The sequence below is a fragment of the Chelonia mydas genome, chromosome 1 (assembly GCF_015237465.2).
Source record: "Chelonia mydas isolate rCheMyd1 chromosome 1, rCheMyd1.pri.v2, whole genome shotgun sequence".
NCBI lineage: Eukaryota > Metazoa > Chordata > Testudines > Cheloniidae > Chelonia > Chelonia mydas.
In genome coordinates this window covers 275,220,906-275,239,727 of record NC_057849.1, presented here as the reverse complement: position 1 = coordinate 275,239,727, position 18,822 = coordinate 275,220,906, and the positions used below count along the sequence as shown (strand labels likewise).

Genomic DNA, 18,822 nt, shown 5'->3' with positions numbered 1-18,822 from the left:
GGACAGAGAAAGCTGCATCATGGGAAACTGAGCCTGCCCCCATGAGGTATTTATTGCAAAACCTTCCCAGAACATCCTGTGGCAGATGGTGGCCAGTTGCACAATGGATAGCTACCCATGGTGCACTGCTCTCTGTATCAATGCGATGTGGACGTGCTTCACTGACACAAGGAGCGTAGTGTGGACATGCACCAGCGGTTTAAATACAGTGGTGACTGTACATAGACATAACTTAAGTCAATTTAAGTTTGTGGTTTAGACATGTCCATATATGGGTAGGAGAAAGAGGCTGGAGGAGACTGTTGTATTAATTTACATGGAATAAATGAGCCAAAGGTGTTAACATAACCCAGTCACTGTCCAACATTAAACACTTGCAAACAAGGTTCAGGGTTTGATATACAGAGACATCAGTCTGCTTAGTACCATGGAAAGCGCATAATTAAAAATCCTTTTTAGCCTTTTATTAAAGACACAGAAAGGAAGGAGAAACAGTTAAAACATTTGAAATGTAAAGCACTGATAAGGCTTTCACTTTAACAACATCCCTTCTTCCCTTTAGTGGGAGAAAGTTTTGGAAAAAAAGTCTCCTTAGTTGACAGTTTTTTAGATGGTATGAAAGAAGGTAATAACTGTACTTTTGGGGGGAAAGAGAAAAAGTTAGTTGAAATGGGCTGCAGCTCTTGTTGATACTGTTGTTGAAGTCCAATCTTATTTCTGCCCAAGTGGTGTATGGAATTCAGCTGGAGCTGCTACGTATGGTGATGTCATCTGGATCCCTCTCTTTGGCCCAGCTAGGTCAGGACAACTCTCAGGATCAGAACAAAGAAGGTCCAGGATCCCAGGAGATGGTGGGAGTGACAACCATGATGGTGAAGCTTGCTTCAGTAGCCTCCATCTGTTCTTCCCTCTTTTCTTCCCAAAATCTCTTTTTTTAAGAAATCAAAAAGGGAGTGAGGAGTGGAATACCCCATATCCTCATTATTTTGTCCACCAATTAGGCCTAATATCCAACACACCAATGTTGGTTCATTAATTTATGGCTCCACATTTTCTGTTTTTACCAAACATGATTTTAACATAGTCCTTGAATCATATCAACATGGCCTTTTTTTTTGTTTGTAGTAATTTAGTCTCTGTCTGGTTCTCTTGCACCTGTTTATAATATTCATTATTGAAAACAACTTGACCTATTTCCATCAACATTTGTTATTATAGGTTATTCTATCATCTTACAAACTTTTACATACTTTTTACAGTTGAGATTACAATGAGAGTAAATTTGTAATCCCAATTATTACAATAGGACACAAACTCCTGACACAAAAATGTGGGGGGAAATTATGCAAGGCTTCACAGCCACAGGTCATAAACCAGAATACAAGCTGGTATTTCTGCAGATCAATGGAAATCCAAGTCTTATTAAGTTAAAGTATAAAGTTAAAGTTTAAAGAATATTTTCATAATATGAAAATACAAATCAGATGGCTCACAGCTTAATTACAACACCTATTATTATATGTGAGCCTATTAAAAATTAAGGTTGCTTTTGCTTATTTAATATTGATAAACCACTGGCTTAAACCTTTTACTCAAATGCAACATATACAATTTATATGTAGACTAAATATTAATAATTAACAATCATGGTCATAAAAATCCCAGTACTACATTCTTGTTAAATTAATTAAAAACTGGGTTATCACTTGGCAGCAGTAGGTCTTCTCAGTAGATGATCAGCATCAATGATTTTTTGCATGATCACATATATCATAACATTAAATAATGCCAGAATTGTTTAGCCATTTTTAAATAAAATTTTTGATAAATAATACCACAATATATTGCAAGCACCTCAGAGTAGCCAATTTCTTTTCATTCCTGCAAATTAAAAATAGAGGATCCTCTCCCGCCCCACCCCAGGCTTCCGGCTCCCGAGCCATCACCTTTCTTAGATGGAGACCCATGTCTCTCTCCCTCCTAGCCAGGGCATTTCCAGGCTGCACCGATCTCTGCTGACATTGATACTTTCAGCAAGCTGGACTGCTTAGCCAGGCCAGCATCTGCAATTTGCTTACTTTTCAAATGCTATGAACAACGTAATTCCCAGCAGTTATGAGTTTCCACATAGCTCTTTCTAAGCAAGCACACTTATTCTTAAGTGAAAGCATTACAGAGAAAACATATTAAAATGATACACACATGCTAGAAAGCTTACCAGAGATCACCCCAATTGCAATCTCAGACTCTGGCTGGTGTCAGTCCTTCCAACAGTTCCCTATGCTTTGGTGACCCCCCTTGGACAGAAGGTTCTGTCCATTTGCTGGGTCAGAAAGATGACCCTGAGTCAGTTTAAACTCAGGCTTTTTATCCAAAAGTCCTTTCTTTGTCTGGGGAATCCAGTTTGAACCCATAAATGTGAGCCTCTCCAGGTGGGGGTACCTAGACTCTGAAAGTGTTACAACCTGAGTGAATTTGCCTAATCACCCTGCACTGTTCTTAATTCTGGAGGAGCTGTGGTCACCCTCCCACACTGAATTACACACAATCCCTAACCCACAGTAATATACATGCTTAGCTATTGCAGGAAATTGCTAGTCACAAGATTCACAATTAAAGGGCAATCACTGTGTAACAAAAAAGTTGTTCAGGTCAGTGCTTGAGTCCTAAAAAAAGACATGCCAAAACATACTTCTGGCACTATCACTCAGAAGTGATGGTAATGCAAACTGGGGCAGCTTCCCATGGGTCTGGAGAGACCTGTAAGTCCCATGGCAGCAGGTTCCACACTGTACCTCCTTTTACTGTGTGCCTTGGAACTGCTGCCAGGGGCTATGCCATGCTCCGACACCGCCAGAGCCTCCTTGCTAGTGCTGGCTGATCCATCAGCGGTGCAGCTCTCCAGACAAATCCCTGGCACATCCTGACAGTGCGTAGAGCAGCCTCCCTTTCCCCCAGCCAAGCCTGGGGTGAAGGGAGCGACGCTCACTCCCAGCACACTTCCCAACTCAGCTGTGCTTGCAATTAGCGGGGACTGTACCAAAGCAGGGAGCTCTGGGCTGGTGGGGAGGGGAATGGCAGAGGGCACCAGCATAAACCATCCAGCCTGTGACCCCGGCCCCCCTATCAGAAATGATAGCATCAAAAGTGCCCGAACACATTTCTGGCTCCCAAAAAGATGCCGGAATGGCATTTTGGAGTATTCCAGCACAACTCAAGTCCTGGTTTAAATTTACTTAAATATGAATGTGGAAACAGATTATTATTAGAGGGAGCAGTAAATATTTCTGTCACTGCAGCACTCAAAGACCACAGTCAGGATCAGGTCCCCACTGTCCTGGGCTCTGCTGAACAAATGTGGAAAAGGGACAATTCTTCCCTCCAAGGACTTAGAATCTAAAGCACACAAACAGAGCAAGGCTGATGAGTATATAACATACAGGCAAATTAATACGGTGAAGAACTGGCACAGCTTTGTTGATTACTTATGCTGTTTATGTGTTTTCCTTTTCAAATTGGGACAGAAGTAGGGAGTAAGGAAAGGCCAGAGGAGAAGGAACAGTCAGATCTCCTCACCTGCCTGACTATGATCAGCAGGCAGGATTTTATAGGCATCATGATAGAGATGAGTTTTAAGGAGGGATCTGAAGGAAGATAAGGTAGTGTCTCTATACAGATTTTATTGGGGAGTTTTCCCTGGCATAAGAGGCTGTGTGGGGGAAAACAGAGATGTGTTTGAGTGAGAAGCTGACTGATTGATGGTACATCTGGTAACAGTGACAGAGATAAGATTGGGGTCGATGTCACACTAAGTTACTAGGGGTGAAGGCTAAGTTGCAAAGAGCCATAAAAATTAAACAAGAATCTTGTGCCTGATGAGGAGGTAGCCAGTGGAGGGATTCAAATGGGAGGGGAAGGGGGAGAGGACATGGTCAGAGCGACAAGGGAGGCAGATGATCTTTGTATATATAGTGATACCGTAAATCCTTGAGGGGGAGAAGCCATATATGATTGTCAAGCAATCGATAATTTGGCACGCACATTTGTTTCCTAAAATACGCACATGGATCAGAGAACAAAAGAAAGATATAATCTATCTATTACATTGAAATACTGGCATGTGGATTGTTTAAACCATCAAATAGTGAGCCCTAGGAAATGTTTGAACACACTTTTGTAAGAAAAAATAATGGGTCAGGTTTATGCTCTTTTTTGATCAAAGTGCCTGTTTCAGTGGAAATCCTTGTGTTAACAGATAAAGAGGGTAGGAAAACTTGGCAATTTTTAACCTGCAGTTATCATGAATACAGAGACAAAAGCAAGGCATTAAAAAATGTTTCTATTCATGGGGGATCAAGGTTTCATCAAGACAAATGTTTCAGCCAAACAGAATAGAGGTAGATTGAAGAGATTTGCAAAATAGACGTCAAACATCTAAAACTCAGCAGGGAGCCATTTTAATATATCTTTTATAACAGTTGCTTCCTGGTTGCACAGCACGTTTGTGGGAATGGTAAAAAAAAAAATAGTAGAACTAGCAAACAGCAATTTTTTATAGCTTTTTGCTCTTTGTTTCCTTTCTTCATGTGTGTCTTAAGATTCTTGTATTTCCTTTTGTTAAAAAGGTGCAATTAACAGTGCCATGGGAAACAAAAATTCTACTGATAATACCTTAAGAGCAACTTACACAGTATGTCTGCTCATTGGTACACACAGAGCCATGATAGCAGAAAATCTAGAGTTTTAATAGGAGATCTCATGCTGTTTTGTAAACAGCAGCAGTGAAGCTAAGTAAATATCTTCTGCTCTTCAAAAATAAATCAGTGCCAGGATGATTCAAACTCCTTACAAATCATTTAAACAATAAAATCCATTAGAAAATATAGGTTCAAAAGTAGGTAGAATGGAGTGGAAACATCAGAGAGATGACCCCAAGAAATAAGAAAAATGTTGGCATTGGACAAACAGGGATATTCATAGAGGATTTAAGGCATAACTTAGTTCACAGAAACTGATTGCTTCTCTTAATGACCAAAACAGTAGCTAGAAATGTCTTGGAGCAGGCTGATCAATTTAAAAATCGTATCTTGGAATATTTATTTGTTTAATGATATTTTATTTGTCTGCCTGTGTGGAATCTGATTGCATAACAAAATAAGCACAAGATGCTGACATGCCTACAACAGAAAATACAAATGCTACCAGAAGAGGTAAGAATGATTACTAATCTCATTGCATTCATAATGAAATGTAAACCCCATCTCTTCAGCTAAGGTTTCCCCAAAAGCAAGTTACACACACACACACACACACAGACATACACACGCATGCCACACATCCATTCTCTCTCATCCTCAACCCCCACCCCAAGCGATTTCTCCTGCAGACTAGGCAGAAAGCAGGATTGCTACTGTTATTTCTATTTTTAAATACTTAGGAGGCGTTCAGCTCTGATGAGAAAGTGATGTAGATTTCAATGTTACCAGACAACTGATGGCACTGTAGTCTTAAAGCCTTCAAAATATGTCACAAGTGGCCATGCTCTGAAGAGTAGGGGTGACAGAGTAGAACCTTGCTGGACTCCAAGTGAGAGCAGACCAGCAGGGTAGCTGAGCAGCTACACAATACCACTCTGAACTGTTCAGAAAAGAAAGAGTGGAGTCACTGAATAACCCATTTACTTCTGCCAGATGCCACAATCTTGTCAGCAATATTTTGCTGTCAGCCACAGAAACAGGCTCAATGTATTTTGGGAAGTCAACAGAAGAGATAAGATGTCTCAATGAAATTTTGTACCATGGTTCTGCACACTGAAAGAATGTTCAGAAACCTGTATTTGCCACCGCTGAGAAAGGCATATGGCCTTTTTTCCCTCTCATAATGTTTCTCTGAGAAATGTTAATTGCTTATGGTAGAAAGTTATGGAAATCATGGTGAAAGATGATAGATCTCTTTACAGGTGGAATGGTGGTGCTAGTAATAGACATCGTAATGGACAAAAGTGCTTTGTAATGGACACAGAACACAACCTTAACTGTGGAGGAGCTCTCTCCGGAATTATAATTGTATAACCCATGATTTTAGAATTTTTAAAACAATGGATAAATATAACGCATAATGGAGACTATATGAGACAGTAACTTCTTTCTTCATCATCCAGAGAAAAGACAATGGGGTGAGTAATATTTATATGTAAAGGATATTATGGTTTTTACACCAAAATTTTCCTTATAGAGTTAATACATTTTAAGGCTGGAAGGGACCGTTATGATCATCTAGCCTGGCCTTTTGTATGACACAAGCCACTGAATTTCACCCAGAGATTCCCGTTTATTATCTTTGTTTCAGGTTGGGTTTGAAATAATCATCACATATAACACATGTTCAAGTAATAAACATTTTTCTTAGCAAAACTGTTTATCCAAATAATATTCTTACCCAAAACAATTGTTTTGCATTATGGAGTGTATTTTCCATGGTGCGTTAATGCACAAGCCCCATGTTATCAAGAGAGTAATGCAACTAACTGTGTTTATACGCCAAGGTGTTGTGAACCTTTCAAACATGTAGCTTTGAATATACGTATGTAGAACTATGTGTAAACACAACAATCTATAGATGGATAAGGTTATCCTTTTAAAAATACACACTAAATTAAATATTTACAGGTAATAATACTTGCATAGACTATGCTGTGCTGCATTATCCTTAATAAGTGCGGCCAAAATATTCCATAATTGCAGAATGTCCCCATATGATTTCTCCATTTCTGGGCCCACCTTGTACGGAAGAAACAAAGAATTTCATTTGTGGTTTTGGCCCTTTGTGACTGCATAGGTGAGCTAACACCAAGTGACTGCATTTTCTGGAGTTCATGGAATAGGCTAAAAAGAATCAAACCCCAAATCAACCTTTTACTGTGATCTCTAAAATTAAGTGCTAAAATTACTGATGACTGATTCCATGGGCGCTATAATAGTAATTAACTATAAGATAAATAAGGGATGCATCATAAGCTCATCACTAACCACTCTGGGTTAAGAGAAAACTTTTCTTTAGGAAGTGTTGACAAAATGGTTTCTTGCACATTCCTTTGAAGCATATGGTATTGGCCACCTACAGCATGTCAGAATAGATGGACCTCAGGTTTGATCCATTATAGCAATTTTTATCTTCCTCTCTCTATATAAACTCCTAATGGTAAGGCTAATTCCACCTGTAAGAAAGAGGAGTTCAGTAATATATTTTTGTAACTTTTACTGTGTGTTTTAATTTAAAGTGAATTCCAGCAAATATTAGACATTTACTGATGTCGATTTAGCAAAGGCCAAAGAGGAGGACAGAGGTCACACAAGCATGCGGTTGTATGAAGTAAATGCCTATGGTCCAGCCTTCTTGCAACTTCACTGAGAGCCCTGGGAGTGGGAGATGAATAACCCTGCTTCTTAATTTTATCTTGGAAAGGATGAGTAGAATTCAGCAGAGGAGGATGGAGTGCCTGGAAAAGACACAGGAAATGTAAGGCTCCAATTTTGGAGACAATCACAAGCGTCCATTAAAAATTACCTCGAACAGGAACAGTACTGATAGGGACTTTAAAGATACCCAGGTCAAAGCAGACCCTCAGTTAATGGAGATAACGCATTAGTGTTTGGCATTTGGAACAAATGCTGAGATAAAGAGTTTGGAGGTGCAGTGACTGATGAACCTGTTGGGGACACTGGGGCATGGCCACTAGGTAACTCGAGGGGATGGAAGACCACGAGTGTCGATGAAGCCCCCTCGCACTAGGCCCAGGTGTCCTTGCCCCCCCCCCCACGACTGGAGGCACTCGCAGCAGCTCTGCATACTAGGCCCAAGTGTCCTTAGCCCCCCCGCCTGGAGGCACACACAGCAGTTATGCTGAGGATCTGCAACAATATGTTGCAGAGTAAGACTGCCTGAAACTAAGCAAGGCCAAACAGGGCAGATATGGAAGAACAATGCTGAATAAAGCAGCTTTATGTATAGTTTAACAAATGATACAGAGAATCAGGGAACTAGCTGGGAACTGGATTGGCTGGCTATATGAATACTTGGGGCAGCTTGCTATTGGATAAGTATGCTGGGAAAAAGGATGTATAAAAGCCTGTGTAACTTCCTGCTCTGGGTGCAGAATTTGAGATTTTATTCTCCCTGTACCTTTTTGCAGCTGCAAATAAACTTTTCTGCTTCTCCACCCCGTTGTGATTATTGGGTGTAGCACACCGGGTAGCGAACCAACTCAAGCTGTTGTTCCGCCTCTCGGCACTGGGTGCCGGCAACAAACCTATGCTCTCTCTTGTGATGCACTTGTACCAATGTTCTACAGAGGTCACAGGGGTCTCATCAGTGTTCCCCAAGAAGAATGATCTTTCCTCTGAGATAAAACATTCTGTGAAATCTGAATGATCTCTATGTGGTTTTCTACTCATTTGATCCAGGAAAATGTAAGAGCTTGTTTTTGAACTAAAATAAAAGGGTCTTGGAGGGCCCCATATGATGTTGCCAAGATGTGGGCTTTTACAGATGTGGAACGCTTATGGTGTAACACAGCTAGGAAGGGGCAGGGGGAATTTGTGTTCCACATCTTGCAAGTAAGCAACAAATTCCACAACCAGGGTTGCTTCCAGTATACTGAGCCAGTGAATTACCAGGCTTGGTGGTAAGGACAAGAGTTGTGGAAAGGGTTTAGAGGTAGTTTCTAGATAAAATAGTGCTTGTTGGGACTTCAGATAGTTCTGGGATGAAGTGAACTCTAATTTGATGGAAGTGACAAGAACTGTCCTTTCCATGGAGCAGTGGTGCAAGAAGGGGATGTGAGAAGCATGTTACAACCACATGAAGCTGCATCATGTTTCCAGGCACTCTGAATTTGCATCCTTCAGAGGCTGCTGGAGTCTCTTAAATATGCCCCAAGTCTCAGCTGGCTCCCGGAGATTTTCTAACGTGGACAGCAAGCACCTAGGGCCAAGTGTTCACCGCCTGCCTTTTTCTCTGAGATAAAGAGAGCTTAATTAAGCATCTGTTTCAGTATGCTGGAGAGGTCCATAATTTAATCAAGCTCTTAATGAAGTCTGAATTTCATAATATTAGTAACAGTACATCAAAAGGTGGGGGTTATGAGGGCAGGCTGCCCTGCCAGCAGTCTCAATAATACAGCTCAGAATGCTACAGAACAGAGAGACAGGCAGGCAATTTTATATTCCAGCTCTTATTAAAAAAAAAAAAAGAAAAAAGGGCAAGTCCCACTCAGATTAGTGGGCAAAGGGTGTGGCTGTCAGGAACTGGCTGGTATTTGAACAAGTTTCTATCCTATCTGACAAATGTTCCCAGGCAGAGATTAGTAGACTACCAAACTTCAGTGTGGGATGCACCACCTATTGTGAGCTGGAGGACTAGCAGCAGAAATCAATTGCTAATTACAATCATCTCCCACACAGTTCTTTAATCACATCTGGGGCCTTTGGAATAGGTAGAAGTGTGGCTCCTGGAAATGCAACACCACTGACACACTTGAGTGGTGTGGTGTGTAAATGAATACCTATGTGAGTATGCACAGTACTTTTAACTATTATGACCAACCCCCCTCGCCAACTATTGCAAAAAGCTAGTATATATGTAACAGCTACAGAAAAAAATATGAAAAGTCAACACTTGCCAAATGTGAGCACATATATCTCCTATTATAAACATTAAAGAAAAATGTGGTAATCCCAGATACAACTGTATGATAATTGTAGGAAAATGCTAGCATTTTAATGGTGGCTATTGTATGTAATTGTTGGATTACATACAATAGCTGAACTCAAATTTAAAAACCTACTGCAGTAATATTCTTCATGGGGAAATTAACAGGAGTTAAGAATGCTGCCCCTCAGCAACTCTCGCCACCATCTTGTTTCTAGTTGTCAAAAACAAGGCAGTTCCCCAAAGTGTTGTTAGGCCTTGATTTTGTAAGGTAGTGAGTGCACCCCTGATTTGTAAGGGAGTTGAAGGCATTTAGAACATATTGGAGTTGCTCAGCCCCTTGTAGGATTGAGTCTTTAAAACTTAATTTTTATTGTTTGTAAACAACGCTTCAATAGAAAGTGAATATGAAACTTAATCATCATAGGTGCGAATATGGACGATATAAAATGCAAGTCATAAAGAATATGAAAGGTGGACTGCTCAGTGAACATGACAGCTAATGTAACCTAGTTTGGGAAATTCTTCACTAGGCATATTGTATTTAATATGGTGGGTCGTGTGATAATTTAAGGTATGTTATATCTTTCTTGATTTAAAAAATAACACAAAACAAACAAAAAACCCTACTTTGATTTTCCTTTTTAAACCTTCAAAAATTTCTTCATTTTATAAAACCTGCATCATTTCTATAGTACATTCATTTGAGGATAAGGCAAAGAAATCATACATTTGCTCTTTTTAGGAACTCCTAACTCTGAGGAAACAGAATAGTAATGTACCATTTGAGGATATAGGTGGTTTTGAAAAGTACAGCTGAGCACTTTTCCTTGGGCATCTAAGAATTAAAATACTGTCTTTACCATCAGAATATGTAAAGTTAAACCCAGTTAGGGAAATATCACAAGTAGCGATCTAACTAGATAGTGTCCAGGCAGTAGACCAAGAAAAACACAGGCTCAGTAGGAAGTGATGTTTCTGATTTAGTAGGGGAGATTCTTCTCCATAGGTCACTATTCCAGCATTCTGGTGACATAAAGGAGGCTTAAGGCCACTTGTGCGCCCACAGCTCTTTCTGGAAAAGTAGTGTGGATGTCAACAACTGGGTTTTAGGGGACATTAGAACCCCCCAAATTAGGGTTTCCATTAACAAATATATGAAACACTGATTTTGGAACAGAATTTTATCTCACTTTATTAAGTGGACAAATTTAGTCGTGGTACAAAACTATTCATTAAGGTGTTATTCAATGGCTATTATTTTATTTTTTAGCTTTATCTCCCCCCAGTAAAAGAAGTTGCCCCTGAGAGGTGAAAGCTTGGATCAAATTCCAGTTTGGGTAATTATATTTTGCCTATCTCAACTCTCCCTGCAGTTTCATCTTTACAGGTTTTTGTTTGCTGCCAGCTTTAAATTATTGCTTAAGTTTCTGGTTTATAACCAAAGCTGAAACCAAACAGGTTTTGCCTGTGTTCACAATGTTATCTACATTTCTCACATCTGTCATTATGTTTATTAATGCTGGTTATTTAGGAATTAGGCTACAAGGCCCATTTAGGAGTACAAGCTCTTATTTATCTTTTCCCAGTGTAAGTCTGTAGGTGTTTGTTGTTTGGAGTATCTGTCTCATTAAGTGCCTAACCTCTCTGAATTTCTTATGTGATTCCTTGTAGTTTTGTAGGTTTGGGCACTTTTGTCAGGGCAGCCATGACCTAGGCAGATATCAACGTATACCTGTGGTTTACTAAACCTGGATCTTCTGTGTGTCTTTCCCCTAGTGATACAACATTTTAATCAGGGTATCAACCTATTACCATCATTTAGGTATCTATATTAGTCCTGACTATGGAGTGTGTTGCTACAATGAAAACAACATGGATATGGAGAAAAATAATACGAATTATCAAGGGAGGAACATTGCCAATTAGTAGTGAGTGTTTTAGAAGAACAGACACAGAGTGACAGCAATATAGAAATTACTGAAAGCCCTGAACCCAATTGCCTTGGAAACTTGCCCCATTTCTTTTCATATACACTACATCCAATTTATATCTTTCAGATGAACACTGGCTGGGTACATTCACTGGAGATCTTGGTGTTAAATCAGCCCCTATATAATGATGATGTCTAATCCATTTTTGGGCTTAATTAAATAATTGTGAACATTAGCTGAACTCCTGTTCAAAATGCACTGATTTTTTGAATGTAATTCATCAATTCCCTTCTGTATATCTCCTTGCCAAGTTCTTTTTAATACATTTTCAGTTTTGAGCTACAGCAGGCAGAAACTGAAATACCGATATTCATGTTGTGTAAATGATCTTGACAGGCTTTGTTGATTAATGTCCTTCTAAATGTTTTCAGCATTATTAACATAGTAAGTTTGTATAACACTTCTAAGGATGGCAGGCAAGAAAGCCTTTCCAATATAGAATAGAATATCAGGGTTGGAAGGGACCTCAGGAGATCATGTAGTCCAACCCCCTGCTCAAAGCAGGATCAATCCCCAACTAAATCATCCCAGCCAGGGCTTTGTCAAGCCTGACCTTAAAAACTTCTAAGGAAGGAGATTCCACCACCTCCCTAGGTAACGCATTCCAGTGTTTCACCACCCTCCTAGTGAAAAAGTTTTTTCCTAATATCCAACCTAAACCTCCCCCACTGCAACTTGAGACCATTACTTCTTGTTCTGTCATCAGCTACCACTGAGAACAGTCTAGATCCATCCTCTTTGGAACCCCCTTTCAGGTAGTTGAAAGCAGCTATCAAATCCCCCCTCATTCTCCTCTTCCGCAGACTAAACAATCCCAGTTCCCTCAGCATCTCCTCATAAGTCATGTGTTCCAGTCCCCTAATCATTTTTGTTACCCTCCGCTGGACTCTTTCCAATTTTTCCACATCCTTCTTGTAGTGTGGGGCCCAAAACTGCACACAGTACTCCAGATATCCTCACTTTCAATTCATTGTAATCTGTATATTTATTATCCCAGCATTCTTTTTCCTTCCCCATCCCCATCTGATGCCTATTACTGCTCAGACTGATCTTGCTTTAGAAGAGAGGTTTCTAAGAACTGCCCAGATGAAACTACCCACTACTGGATGGTCAGTTGCTTATATTCTAGCCCTGAAACTGATTTTGTCCGGAGATGTAAGAGCCACCTTCTTGGTACAGTACAGTGTTTATTGGCCAAGGTATAAATAAGTATCAGAAGCAACTGATTCTGTATTTTGTCCTTTACAGTGGATCACAATTATCCAGCTGGCTGGGACTATGACTGAAGATCATTCTCAGTAGCAAACCCAAGCGTGTCTGTAATTTACTTCTTGTGGAAAGATAATTAAGTACAAACCTGGTCACTGTTAGAAAGAGCTGCAAGATGTACTTAGAATCATAGAAGATTAGAGTTGGAAGAGACCTCAGGAGGTCATCTAGTCCAACCCCCTGCTCAAAGCTGGACCAATCCCAACTAAATCATCCCAGCCAGGGCTTTGTCAAGCCGGGCCTTAAACACCTCTAACAATGGAGATTCCACCACCTCCCTAGGTAATCCATTCCAGTGCTTCACCATTCAACTAGTGAAACAGTTTTTCCTAATATCCAATCAAGACCTCCCTCACTGCAACTTGAGATGGTTGCTCCTTCTTCTGTCATCTGCCACCTCTGAGAACAGCCTGGCTCCATCCTCTTTGGAACCCCCCTTGTTTGCCTATGCCTTCTACATTGATTCAGTTCTGGTGTGCTAGCTGAAAAATAAAGCCACGAGCATCCAGGGAGCTCTATGTTTGGTCTCTCTCACCAAACTCTTGAATGTTTAAATGTAAACTTGAATGTGTAAATGTAAACACCTTGTAAGGTGCCCAGATGATAGTGTGATGAAGTCAGAGATATGATGATAATGGGTGACACCAAAATTGTTCAAATAATTCATATAAGCAGGATTCAGTGAGAAAGAATGGAGTCAAAACATGGGAAACAGAGCTGCAACTTGTTAGAAAGGTTTGGATACTTGCTGTCCAAATAGCTAAAATTCTATTGTATTTAATATACTTATTACTGATTTGTAGATTGTAAAGCAAGAACAATTACAAGTACATATGTTATTTTGCATATTTACCAGGCTCGGAAGGCAAACCAAGAACTACAGTGCTTTTTCTTAGGCTTCCAAGCTATCATTTCAATAGAATTCCCTTGTGTCTGACTGGCAAACACAGAGTATAACTAATCTCCCCAAAACAACTAGATACTGAGATGATTAACTACAGGCCTGGTCCTAAGACAGTAGATGTCAACAGAAAGACTTCCACTGAACTTTATGGATTTGGATGAGGACCTATACATATCAATATTAATTATTAACTAAGGATTGTACGATATCTGAGCCAAGCTTGCAATCCTCATTCTTGAGTAATAAGCACAGGATTAGGTATAAAAAAACCCCTATATGTTAATGCGTACACAGAGAAAATATCCTATTATGATAGGTTATGTAGCGGCTTTAAGTTTTCTCTCTGTAAGCCATTCCCAGGGTATATTTAAATTATAATATTGTACTTACTGTTGAGTTTGCAGGTCCCTAGTTATATAGCAATATCTGATATGAACTCCAATTTAGCAACTGTGTTGTTATATTGCTTACAATTTCTGACACATATCTATTGCCTCATGGCTTTTCCATATCTAGTAAAGGAAAGAAAAGTTTTGCACCTGTCACTAGCCCTTGTTTTTTTAGTCTGCTCACAATGACAGATCTGAATAAAGCAGAAATCAGAAGATTTTATTAATATGACAGCCACTTACAATAGACCGTGGTTAGTGGCCTATACAGAATGTAATTTATTGTTTTGTGACAGTTTCAATAATAGTGATGGGAAACACAAGGGACAGAATGTTAGAAAAATTGCACCTCAAACGGGGAGAAAGTGTTTTATGTTACCTCCTGGTTAGCAGCAGCTAGTTCTTCTTCCAGTGCAGAGACTCTTTCTAAAGAAACCCTCAGTCGTTCCCTTACCTAGAAGAAAAACCAAAATATGTGCAGTAACGTGATTTCTATCAGTCTTTCAGGTTTATATAATCTGCCATAAACACTACAGTACAATCTGCAGGTCTGTTTGCAGGTATGTGTATTGTGTCCTGAACACTCACAAAAGAGATATTAACTAAGAAGGCCTTTTAAACCTGACTCTGAGAAGAGTGAAGCCACATATGTGAGCATTAGGTTATAATCTTTAAAGCCTAACGTTGCTACTATAGAATTTCCTTTTAATCTATGAAATGTACAGTAAATGCAACCTTCTACAAGTACACAAGACACTAAATATAAGAATTTACTGGAACAGTTCCAGAGGAAAGGTATGGAAAAGAACTCCTGAAAACACATTCAAGTCCATTGTGTGAAGAATAACTGCTAATACTAATTTAATTTACCAAATTCATTGATGTGCAGCACTATTTGTAACTGACCAAGTCAATCTTTGTTAGTAAAGTCATTCACTTTATTTTATCTTTGCAAAAAGTTATTAAGAATCTACAAGATATATTTCCTATACACAAAAATCTAATGCTGTGTTTGTAATAAATGAGAGTTTATTATATATGAGAGAAGATATTATTATCTATTTTCTGGACTTCCCTTAATACTGTCTATATTACACATAAAAGGTCATAGTGGAAACAAGAAAGTGATGTATCTTATTCTATAAAAGTGAAGGCATATAAACTTCTACTTGTTTGAACACTTATTTCATATCCAAAGGTAATGATGAAAGAAATTAAGAACTTTGGGGAAAATAATCGTCTTTTGACTCCTGCTGTCCTTACTGATGAAAGTAGAATTTTGCAAATGCTTATAATACATACCTAACACTACAGCATTCACAAGAACTAATAACAAATAGCTAACACTTCAAACTGTACATATTAGTACACTATTGAAGTTACTTATGTCCAACACTATGCTGCAATGTGTACACTTATTTTGTCTTATTCCTCTTTAAATCAAATTTTGAAATTAACTTAGTCAAGACAGCAAATACACTTGCAGAAAATAATAGCATCATGGAAAGTTATTCAAGTTATATTAATTGACAGGTAAAGAAAACCTTCTGGAAGAAAGAAAGCAATTTACTCTGGCTTAGATTAAATGAAAGATCATGTAAGCCTAGTGTATATCTTAAACCACTTGCACAACACTATTTGTTTTAGTTAATTTGAATAAAATATATATTAGCATACTGTTTTAGTAAAAAGTAAAAAGCAAAAACAAGTTTAATTGCAGTAAGAACATGCTATGTATGGTCATATAATTTATTCAAATGACCTAAAATATCTACAGTAGTAACTTCGAAATATTATTCATATTTAGGTGTACATTTTCATAAGATTTCATAGGACTGCCACTCACAGAAACACAAAATTAAAACACATACAAGCACATTCACTCTACAGGTTAAACACCTGTTTGTATGCTTTAACAAAATTCTAACAGTTGCATGTGGATTTTGAATAGGGTTAGAATTTGAATGTACAAAACCCGCTTGGGCCACATACACAGCTGGAATCTGAAAATTTACCTCTTAAATTCTGTACAGTGCAATACTATAGGACCCAATCCTGACCCTTGTTTATATGGAACTGTGAGGCATAATAAAGCCCAGAAAGCCACATATGTTTCTGCATGCTAGGCTGACTAATCCTGGGGATAGTAGGCCCTGGGCTCAATGGATGAATGTGAGGAACCACATGGTTTGTGAGAGCACAGCCACTCAGTGAGAGCAGGCAGGGAATTTGCATGAATAAGCTACATGCCACTCTATGAGCCACTCTATTCACATGCCAGTTTCTCACCCTAAACCATATGGCAGTAGTAAAGGTAGGGCTGTCAGCTGGAGGGAGAGTAATTAAACTGAAAAGGGTTTCATTTCCTTCCTTCCATCAATCAATCAATCGATCGATCGATAATCCCCAAAGAGTATAGGGTCGGTCCACTGTCTTTCTGACCCACTCCAAAATCTTAAGCCTGCTGGCTCCAGTTTGTTCTCCCAACCTAAGCAACCATAACATTGACTGAGGACAGTTCTGTTTCAACAGAAAAGCCTATTCATTCTTTCTATACCTGCTTGCTAAACTGCCCAGGGATAATCCCACTCTCCACCCCCAATTGTGATGTTATAATCATTCCCCAATGTGGAAGTCCCAATACATGTCAGCCAGTTAGGCTGACAGCAGTCTGTGACTCCAACAGTGAGAGGAGGGAGAACCTTGGGCAGCCATGAAAACATTGCACAGATGTCTTGAATTGAGAGAAACTTCCCTTTCAAAATGCAAACTAGTCTCTGATGCAGTTATGATGCTCAGAGCTCCTGAATGTTGTGTGTCATAGAAGCTGCAGTCCCCAGATCTGGCTCTAGACCAACAGGATAAAAGTTTAACCTACTAATCTTGGTTATTTCCTGACTCAGTTTGTATTCCTTCCTTAGTCAACCTTCCACTTATTTCAATGGAAAATTGAGGAAGGACAGTGTTGTGCTGATGTGCTCTGACGATAAATAGCACACTGGTATATTCTATATAGAAACTCAACAATGAGCTTCTATCATAAACAATATTTAGCCCATTTAGTGATGTCTCCCTGAAACCTATAAATCATGCAGAACAAACATTGAAGTCTAACTATGTGTAATGGGACTGTTGCCCCCTTACTAACATTCAGTGGCGGTGTTTTAGTTGCTAGTTCCCAATACTAAAAAGGGGGAAGGGTCGATGAGGAATCAGGACCCTGAGACTGACAGTCCCCAGGAACAATGGGGAGAGGCCAATGCTCCAAGTCAGCCTGAATGACAGGGCGGGCAGGCTAATCAGGGAGTCAGGAGGCCAGGGAGGTCCCATCCTCCGTGTGAGCTGGATTTGCCTGCCTCAGACAGAGTGGGGCTGAGCTAAGGAGAAAGCAGGGGTCCAATCTGAGCTGGGGAGCAGAGCTGTGCTAGATCCAGAGAGAGCAGACCCTGCCCTGGGAGCAGAGCTGCAGCCCCAAAGCCAGAGGCACAGCCCACAGAGAGCAGACTTGCCCTGGGAGGAGAGCTGCAGCAACCAGAGCCAGAGGGGCCAGAAAAGCAGCCCAGGAAGCAGGTCAGTGCTGGGAGCAAAGTCACAGAAGCAGCCTGCAGAGCAGACCTGTGCTGGGAGCAGAGCTGCAGCAACCAGAGCCAGAGGGGCCAAAGAAGCAGCCCAGGGAGCTGGAGGCAGAGCAGCAGCAGCAGTGCAGAGACAGAGTGGTGGAGCTGGGGCTGGAGCAGTCCAGAGCTGGGTGCGGTGAGCAGCTGGGGAGAGCGAGGGGGACCCTGGGCAGCAGGCCCAGCACAGGGAGACACCTCAGCCAACACGCTCTGCAGGCCAGGCTTGGATCGTAACCCCGACAGGGCGGGGGCGACACTGGGAAGAAGGGTCCTGCCACTTAGAGCCTGAGAGCGTGTGGCCACCACCAGAGCAAGTGTCCAACCCACAGCATCCCTGCAGCACAGCCAGGGCCTGAGAAGAAGGCCTGGGACTTACAGGAAACAGACTGTGAACTGCCCGGACATTCCAGATACACTGTTTGTGAAGTTCCCTGCCACAGAGCGGGTTGATGTGTTTCCTTTAACCTTTCCCATTTTTCCTTATTCTTTTTAAAATTAATTGTTGATTAAATAACTTGCATTTGGTTTAACTGGTATGTAATGGTCAGTGGGTCAGAGAAGTGCCCAGTGCAGAGAGAGTACCCCAGAGTGGGGACACCCTAGCTCCTGTCCTAGGTGAGCGCAGCAGGGTTGGGGGTCGAGCTCCCCAGAAATCCTGGGTCCAGCCTTGTTGGGGTTACGAGGACTCTGCCAGACAGGAGAGTGGAAGGGGAGTCCTCGAGGGCCGGGAGGCCACTGGGTAAAGGAAGTGGGAGCGAGGACTCAGATCCTTTCGCTAGCCCACTTCACCAGGGTAGTGCAGAAGCCAAGGAAGTTCCCCACAATAGCGGGACTATTCCCCCGCTTACATATGGGACAATGGCCAGAGCCACCTAAAAAGTTTACAACAAACTTCTTATAATAAATCCTATGTTGGCATCCCCCCAAATTTATTTGAAAAA

The 18,822-nt window shown here is 40.5% G+C and overlaps 1 protein-coding gene across 5 annotated transcripts in view; it reads right to left on the bottom strand.

Moving 5' to 3' along the window:
* The window catches only part of PPFIA2 (PTPRF interacting protein alpha 2), a 610,761-nt gene that overhangs the window by 207,532 nt on the left and 384,407 nt on the right, over positions 1-18,822 (bottom strand). For 4 of the 5 annotated variants that reach the window (XM_043547102.1, XM_043547080.1, XM_043547089.1 and 1 more), the window contains one exon: positions 14,644-14,718. The exons of the other annotated variant lie outside the window; for it this stretch is intronic. In XM_043547102.1, the coding sequence (XP_043403037.1) occupies positions 14,644-14,718 (75 nt within the window). The remainder of the gene's footprint in view (positions 1-14,643; positions 14,719-18,822) is intronic. 5 annotated transcript variants of the gene reach the window in all.